Source organism: Epinephelus lanceolatus, chromosome 11 (assembly GCF_041903045.1).
Source record: "Epinephelus lanceolatus isolate andai-2023 chromosome 11, ASM4190304v1, whole genome shotgun sequence".
Classification (NCBI taxonomy): Eukaryota; Metazoa; Chordata; class Actinopteri; order Perciformes; family Serranidae; genus Epinephelus; species Epinephelus lanceolatus.
The window spans coordinates 11,101,398-11,110,778 of NC_135744.1; the positions used below are offsets into that span (position 1 = coordinate 11,101,398).

The 9,381-nt window shown below is 40.1% G+C and overlaps 1 protein-coding gene across 2 annotated transcripts; it reads left to right on the forward strand.

Annotated features, from left to right (window-relative positions):
* Positions 1–1,521: 1,521 nt before the first annotated feature.
* LOC117247164 (APC membrane recruitment protein 1-like) lies at positions 1,522–8,755 on the forward strand. Of its 2 annotated transcripts, none has more exons than XM_033611472.2 (2): positions 1,522–1,994; positions 3,963–8,755. In XM_033611472.2, exon 2 carries the CDS (start codon positions 4,075–4,077, stop codon positions 7,174–7,176), a length of 3,102 nt encoding a protein of 1,033 aa, XP_033467363.1. In that variant the 5' UTR covers positions 1,522–1,994; positions 3,963–4,074; the 3' UTR covers positions 7,177–8,755. The 2 variants fall into 2 exon arrangements, with proteins under 2 accessions (XP_033467363.1, XP_033467372.1); XM_033611481.2 differs by having other exon boundaries at positions 3,968–8,755.
* The last annotated feature ends 626 nt before the right edge of the window (positions 8,756–9,381 follow it).

Below are 9,381 nucleotides of genomic sequence, written 5' to 3' on the forward strand. Positions count from 1 at the left end.
AGTGTGCAAAAACAATTAACAGCACAAAGTTTAGGAAAATAAATTATAATATCAATAGTTAGCCTATAATTATTGCAATGGTAATGAAAGGAAATATTCATATAAGTATACAATAGATTATTCTTTATCAGCATAATGATACCATTGTGATAAGGTATTTATGAGATAGCATTCCCTTTTCCCTAGATTTACAGGCCGATTCCAATATGCCATGACATATGAAATGGAGAAATAGGGCAGGTTTGGCTCTATTGTCATTTTAGGAATGTAGTGAGAATTTTTTTTTTTTTTTTTTTTACTGGGGGTCAGCTGGGTTGGGGAAAGATATGTGTCTGGGTGCAGGCCTAACTATGCCCCTGAGAATTATTAAGATGCCTGTTGGAATGACATCAAAAACTACGGCAAAGTCACTGCAGGTTACTGGGACACTGTACATAAGAACAGGTGAACTATAGCCCTGGGGCAGCATGGTGGTCTAGTGGTTAGCACTGTCGCCTCACAGCAAGAGGGTTCCTGGTTCATTCCTAGGAGTTTGCATGTTCTCCCCATGTCAGCGTGGGTTTTTCTCCGGTACTCCGGCTTCCTCCAACAGTCCAAAGACATGCAGGTTGGGGTTAGGTAAATGGATGACTCTAAATTGGCCGTAGGTGTGAATGTGAGTGTGAATGGTTGTCTGTCTCTACGTGTCAGTCTTGCAATAGTCTGGCGACCTGTCCGGGGTGAACCCTGCCTCTCACCCAATGTCAGCTGGGATAGGCTCCAGCCCCCCTGCAACCCCCAAGATTACGAAAATGGATGGATGAATGGAACAATAGCGCGCTGCACTTGAGTAATTGACTCCCCAGCAGACTCTGATTCTAAAACCATATCAAAAAAAGAAAGTGATTTTGGTTGTAAGCAAGATGTCCCTATTATTCCAAATAAGACAACTGTATAATGAGAAGTTGTGCTTATATATTAGAGACCAAGCCAAAGGGACTTGTGTATGGAATACAGATTTACAGACACACAAATTCACAGGGAGTCTGTCTACATTATAATTTCAACTTAATATAAGTCTCAGGCCACCAAAGTCAAAGAAAATGTAATAGGAAATGAAATTACAGATTTTTTTTTTAAAGAAATGCTTAGCCCAGGTAATTATAAAGGTATTATTTGGGGTGCTAAAATCCAGGAAATTAAGCACCCAAATTCATAATTATTCATCACAACACAGTAACAAATATAATTTGATAGGCTAAACTTTTCCAGATGAAGTTAAAGAGCATCTTGTCAACAGCTTCACTGATTTTATTGTCAACATGTAAACAAAGAGCTGCATATTTGAGCTGAGAAATTCATTCAGCCTTAAATAAAAAAATACTCTACCTTTCAAGGTCAAATCTCTTTGTACCCACCAATTCAGTTTCCTCTGAGTGATTAGAATAACAGGAGTGAATTGTTATTATCATGTTATAAAGCACACGTTACACACGTGTTGCGTCACAAGCGTGCGCCGAGAGGAGAGTCACGAAAGGAGATTTGGGTAATTACCTGAGAAGTCGGGAGAGGAAGTCATCATCATCCAGCATCTAAACGCTGGCTTTTTGTGAACATCCCAGTGAAAATCAGCATGCGTGGCTAAACTACACACATTAATGTAACACCTGTGTAGTCGGTGTGCATGTTTACACCAGACTGTGTTGCTGCGGTGAGATTTAACGTTACAAACCGTTAGCAAGTGTCCGACTCACAGTGCAGCCACTAACTGCAGGACAAACACTGGTGAGTGGGGTTAACGTTGTTAGCAAGCACCCCAGCTAGCTAACGGTGGCTGGGAACAAATGAAACCGTGTCTGGTGAAAGCTACTCCGGGGCCCGAGGCGACCACACGCTAAATGCAGTGACTCAAAGTTAAAGTTAGCTTTAGCAGACACCATGCTCTGAGAGGTGACTTCGTCTCCTGGTCGACAAACCAACACCAGCTCCGTGCTGCAACATTTGGGCTTTAGCTGGTAAGTTTGTTTACCTACGACTCTGTTAGCTCCATCGGCACAGTGTGCTAATGTGGCGTTTAGTTTGGCTGCACATGTAAACTGCCGTCTCACACCAGCTCTGTTAGCTGGGCTGAGGTCAACGTTAGTTTAAGTGTCTATTATTTATATGCTAAGGCAAATATTTTAAGTACATATTTGACTTTTCTTTGATCCACCTTCCACCGCTGGTCTGAATGGTGGTGGCAGAGCGACCTGAACATCTGTAGCCTGTTGCGTTATCACCTGGGCTTTCACATTAAATTAGAAGTTACAGTATCACGAGTTTAACTTTATGTCTAACATTAAATCAGTCACTTAAGTTGTTGCAGAAATGCAATGGATAGCTTTACTTAAGTCTGTCTCTATCATCTCTGGCGTGCACGTTAGTTTAGATGTGTATGACTGTAATGTTGACTTTATTGGTTTATTTTAGTTTTATTCTCACACAAATCAATATATAGGTAACGTACTTGCAGAAATATATATAAAAGCTCACAAATGTTCCACACAAAGATAATAGATTGAGTATTATGTATATGCAAAGATGAAAAATCAAAACTAAATGACAAAAAACCCCAATCAAAACAATGCACTAAATTGCTTAGGCCTATATGCGTTAGATTGATGATGTAAAGGAATTTAAAGTATCACTTCACCCACAAAAAAAATGACCATTTGTAAATCACTTATTAATGCAGTGTTGCCTAGATTTTGCATGCCTCCATGGAGAATAGCTAAGGTATTGATTTATTGATTGATTGGGAACACATGCATTTTCACTAAAATCCTTAGTATTGTAGTTTGGCTTTGCAAAGAACATACTTTCAGTTTACAATTTCAGTTCAGTTTTAGATAGTAAGGTTTTTGTGAAAATGCATGCGTTTGTGAAGAACTGAGCATACGACTAGATAAATGAGACTATTATACTGCACCGGTTGTGTGAGAGTTTGAAAGCAGATGTTTTGATAAAGTTTTGTTGATGTTAAAAGTGGTCCTCAATCAATTTGGTTACCATTTCTATGAAGACATGCAAGAAAAAGTTTTCTTCACAAATTCAAGGTTACATGGTAGGACTAATTGATTAACAAATCATCATTTTATGGATGAAGTATTCCTCTAAGCTCATTTCACTGCTCTGTAGTTTTGCAGATAGGGCACAGTTTTTAATTTTTGTTTTACCTATTAACCAGAGTCCTGGCCAAAGTGGCATGACAATTGATATTGCACAAATGTTCTTGCGTTTATTTATATGGCTTTTGTTGACAAAAGAAGGGCTCACATATCTTAATAGAGATTGTGCTTACTTGGATCTAATTCAGCAACAGCCAATGTCAAAGAATAATGCAGCAAAATAACAAAGAAATACATAAAAAAAAACCACACACAGCGGCCACAGCGGATAGACACCAGGGCAGGTTACATGCAAGTGAAAAAAAACACAGAGGCATAAAAAAATGTGTGCAGTCAGGAAAGTAGGGCTCCACAATTAATTGAAACAGTATCAAAATCACAGTATGGCCAAATGCAATATCCAAATCGCAAGAGCTGCAACTTTTGTGTTAAAGGTAAAATGTGTCTCAACATATCATTATATATGAAGCATTGTGGTGCAGTGGAGATGCCCTGGTCTACAAATCATATTTTAAGTGTAAGGGAACATACTCAATTGGTACATAACCCAGCAAAAATCACATTGTCGTATTTCATGAAATGCAAAAATCACCATTCCCAATAAAATTGTGACTAATAAAACAATATCTGTCAAAATAATCGCAATCTGATATTTTTTGCATGTTGTGCAGCTCTACAGGAAAATCAGGGGTTTTATTCACTTCAGGTGAAAATATGATGTGAAATACTGTTCAAAGTCTTAATTGTGAATGCTTCATATCAGTGTGACAGATGTTAAATTTTAATCGATCATGATTTTGGTCTCAACTTTCTCAGTACAGGTCTCATATCAGATGGAGGACAAAGTCACTGCAGCGATCCAATCAGCTGATTTAGAACATTCAGCTACTATGCCTTCCGTTGGACTACTTTTGTAAACGTGGCAGCCATGGCTTCTTGTAAGGTAGACGAGCTACCAAGTGACACTAAGAATTCGGCTTCAGCCTCTGCACAGCTTTCCCGATGTGGCCCTGATGACATCACGGAAGAGCCTCAGCCAGATACGAGGAATGCTGCCGTGAAATCCCAGAAATCCGGAAAATTCAGGAGGACTGCCCTGACATTTTTTGGAGTTCGTAAAGGTATCTGTATTTTACCAAGTTTTTTTGGAGGAAGGAGTAAAAATCAGAACAAGTGGTCTTCTAAGAAAGGACTCAACAAAAGCAGAACACATGATGGGCTAAGTAAGGTTAGTCATGATGACAATCTGAGATGTGGGTACACCTCTGCTGGAGATTTTGAGTACCACAGCCAGATGGACTCTGCTGGAGAGCTTCACAGTTGCTGTCACAATGAATGTAGTCACCCCACTGCTGACCAGAAATCACTGACTCTTACCCGGCAGAAAAGGGGTTTGAGGGGTCTTTTTCAAAGTCTTAGGTATCACAGAAACCATAGAAATGTTGGACTGGATAAAACTGAAATGATTGCAATGTCCTCTCCACGCTGCAAGAAAGAGGTGCCTGTTGTCCGGGACAACACCAAGCAGTATGTCACAGAGTGCCTGGGATCTGAACCTGATGTGCCTGATTTTGCAGATGTTATATGTGATGTATCCATCAGTCCTGAATGTATTGATGCCGATGAGATGCCATCAGAGAAGAGTGTGGAGCAAGACAGCCCAAAATCTGAGCTTGATGATAGGATGGAGGAAATGAATTTGATGGCTGTGGTTTCCGGTGAACTGAAGGAGAGTTCAAGAGGACACAGCGAGCCTTGTCTGACACTTCAGATGATGTCTGAGCCCATATTGAAGTCTGAAACACCTGCTGGCTCATCCGATCAGCTAAACCTGATTTATGGAGATGTTGCGTCATTAAAGAGCTTTGATTCACTCACTGGCTGTGGGGACATTATTGCAGATCAAGAGGATGACAGCATCACAGAGAGCACAGTTTCTGGAGAGAGGAGCAGAAATGGGGGAAAGAGGGCCTCTTGTTTTCTTACTTATCAGGGTGGCGGTGAGGAAATGGCCTCACCAGAAGATCTGGATGAAGAGTGTCTTCATGACTTCTGGGGAAATAATGCGTCAGAGGAAATATGCTGCACATGCAACCAAGAACACACAGATATGACTGCTGACCTGACAAGTTCTCACAATATGGACTTACTTAACAGTAACAGTGCACAACAAGCCAGTGGCATGGATGCTTCCTCAATTGCTGACGTGCTGACTCCTCAAAGTGAGCATCAAGAATCAGTTCCAAACAGTGATGAGGGCTACTATGATTCAACTACCCCAGGGCCAGATGACGGACAAGAAAAAACAGACAGACTGAGGGCAGAGAGATTACCCAGGGACAGCTACAGTGGTGATGCCCTCTATGAACTTTTTGCACCTGATGAGAGTCTCATCAGCCCACATTATGAAAACAAATCAACACTGCCTGGATCAAAACAGTGCGAGTATTTAGGCAAGCCAGTTGATGGGACAGATTCCGCCTTTGCTCCAGACATGAATCGATTGCAAATAAGCCCTGAACTGTATGAAGTTCCCGACTTCCTAGAGATGCCGAGCACATGCAGTAAAGCCTCGGAGCTGGCCCAGAATATGGTTGGTCAGCAGGAAATCGGCATGAATAAAAACTGTAATTTAAATTCAAAACAACAAGCATCAGTCAACAAGAATAATATAGAACCAGATGTATTTGATGAAAGGGGAAATTTGCCTGCTTCCACAGAAAAAAGAACAAAATCCATAAATGCTGATTGTGAGAAAAGGCACAGCAGCGTATCGTTCGGAAGCACGTCCGATCCAGATTTTGAAACATTTTGTGAGCCCAAAGAGCAGCATCTTGAGGAAAACAAGCCTGTGGCGTTACCCTACAAAAATATCAATTCCCAGTCTCCAGACGATAACAATGACTTGGATGATGGGCAAACTGTGTGTTTCTCTCAAGCACTTGTGGACTACACAAAAAACTCTCAGATGCTGAGTAACTTGCACAACAATGTGGATGATTTGGAGACAAACTCTGCCTTCACTCCAAATATGCAGGCCTTGCCTACCATAGTCACGTTTGATGTAGTGGATATGCATAATGAGGGTGAATACGACGAGCAGATTCAAATGGAACTGGAGGAGGACATCTCATCACCCTATCAGGAATTTGAAGAAAGCTACCTACAAAAAGATGCGTTTGCTGAATGTGACTATCAAATGTTAGAGCTGTATGAACAGAACCTGATCAGTAATACATGGGCAATTGCTAGTCTCCCACGGCACCTAGGCCTTACAAGAGTCAGTCAGTCCATGCCTAATCCGTTGTCTCTAGACAGGAGAAGTAGGTCTCTGGACACAGAAAGCCTTGAGTTAAATATGCCCGATACATACAGAGAGAACAGAGCTGCTATCGTTTCTTGTCCTCAAAGTGAAAGGGACTCTGAAAGAGATTCCTCACCATATTACAAAAAGAATGTACTCGTGTCTGCATCGGAGGTTAGAGACAGTAGCAGCATTATGGCCTTATCATGGCAAACAAGGTCAGAAATGGCTTTAAGCCTTCCTCTGACGGATGGGGAAATCACTGAGAAAGTACAGAGTCTCAGTCAAACCCAAGTAAAACACAAAATATTCTCTAGTTCATCCAGCGGTGATTGTCCCAACAGCAAATTGCAGCATCTTTGCTCTAAGGTGTCAGACAGAGTGTCTTGTGATTTAATTTCACAGAACACGGAGCTGTACAACAGGCAGTGTCACCTTCCTCTGCAGTCAGATTCTTGTTTACCTCATAGCACCTTTGTTTATTCTGGAACGATGGATGATGAATCAGATGATGTTGACGAGGATGTCTTCTGTAAGGCTGCCACTAATTTGCAGTCCTATAATCAGTGTGGTAAAAGCAGACCAGTGGCTAGCAGGGAAGGAATATCCCATACAGGGAGTCCTGTGAATGCAGCTCTGTCTAAAGATGAAATGGCCGTTCTCAGTGAAACGAGACCGATCAGGGATGTGACCTGTAACAAACTCCCCAAGGCAACTTTTGACTGAAAGGCTCTCGGTGTTAGGATCACATGTATATGTGCTAATGAGTGCTTTTATGTTACATCTAAGGGAGTAATTGTTGCTTAATTTTTACTAGCACAATGGATTCATTTGAAATGTTATACACTGTGAGGAACAGGACATGAGATGAAATTTGAAATTATTCTGAAATGTGGAGGCTGTGCCATCATGCTGTGTCAATTACATGGCATCTCATGGGGAAGTCAAAAGGGATTTTCTGCATTTGCACAGTAACAGCTGCTTATTTCACACAGGCTACATACATGTCAGTGTATTGAACGTGTTTAAGCAAGTAATTGTTTAATTTGCATTGACAACACTTACAGATTCATCTCATTAAGCTATTGAATTTTACTAGAATGTTTCTACCCAGATGTAGCCTCAGTGTCCAGGTCTCAGTGGTAATGTCACACTTTTTTTCATGGGTATTTATAAGCCTTGTTTCCATAGCTCAGCCAAACAGGGCTAGCCAAGTCTTGCTTACTTTGCCAATTGCCCCAAAACACATGTATGCTTTAAGTGCCGGCTCATGTTTGTGTTTACTGCTTTCTCACAGCCTCTCTTTACTACAGTAAGCTTCATGTTAGGACAGATTGGGGTTAGGAGACAATGAGAGAATATCTCAGTTCACAGAGAGAAATAGCTCAGTCCACAGTATAAAAGATGCCTCTTGATACCTTCACAGGGTTTATTTGAAACACATCAAGATGTTATTGTATTAAGGGTAATCTCAAATCATCTAACCATCTCTTCTTCCCCTCAACCTAGAACGGATAAGCATGTATAGGAAATGTACAAATGGTCTAATAGTTTTTGCATCATATCTTTAGCTGCCATTCAGCTTTCATTTACATACTGTAGATAGCTTTGCAAGGCATAGCTATAGCTCATCTCACATGCAGTTACCCTGTGTATGAAAGTGCTTTACATAAGATGTTAAAGAAACAGCCAGAGCAAAAATATATAAAAACAGCAGAGGAAAACGAATTGAGGAAAAAAAAATAGTCGTACCTACTAGTCTCACATTTGCTTTGTTTGCCTCTGACCTGAGAGCCAATTGGGCCTTGTTATGCTGTTACTGTTTTTATTTTCATTTTCCAACACTTTGACCACCTGTGAATTTTAAAATCAATAATGAAATGGTGCACTTCATCATTTCATCACTGTAAGCTTGAGGAATGAAAACGTGGTTTGATTTTGTTTGGATTTTTGAAATATGTCAAAAAAATAAACTGGTATTTTCACCTTGTATCATTTTACTGTGCATTAAATGTTCAATCAGTCTGAGGTTTAAATGTCAGATGATGTAGTTTTTTATAGTGTAATATTGAACAAATGTCAAAGAATTTGTATTTATATTCTCAGCTATTTGTACACTGTAATGTTGTATTCAGAATGGTTACTACAAATTGGCAATGTTATTATTATTTTTTTTTACATTTTGGATTTTTTTTATTAAGTTACACCGATGTTACATTAGGAGAGTCCTCTTGAAAATCTGTTACTGTTTTGTCAGAGTAGAACACTGCCTTACACTTAAATAAACATGACAAGATGTAATTTCCTCCATTTTTGGATTTTTTGTTTCTCTCACTTGTTCATATTCAGGGTCATGGGGGAGCATACACGAAGCCAAAGACAGAGAAACCATGGCAGACCTGTTGTAGCGCTTAAACACTGGCAGACACATTCAGTTTAGAGTTTCAAGTACACCTGAACACCTGAGTGGAGCATGTACATGAAAGTGCTCAGTCAAATCCAGAACCGTCTTGCTGGGAGTCTATGCAAAGCTGCTGGCTCCCAATTTAAAAATCACTGACATGTGTCTTGTGTATGCATGTGCAACATATACATAATTTATCATAAAAAATAAAGTAAGTTTGAGTACTATTCTGATTACCAACTGAATGGGAATTAGTAGTATCTCAATGCAAGAGAGTAGGTTTATTTATTGTCTGCCTAAATAGAAATAGTCAGTACCACATTTTATTAGAATGCACATCCAGTTTGATTTCATGGTAAATTTATTCCCGTTTTAAGAAGGTGGAATCAATGACAAATCTGACCTTGCATGTTTGCAAAGGGAAAAGTCCCTACAAACCACAAACAAAGCATCATAAAAGCCCTTGGTGGATGAAACGTCTGATAAAGTAGCGAGGGGTAGAAATCAAGTTTGTAACGGTGGTATGA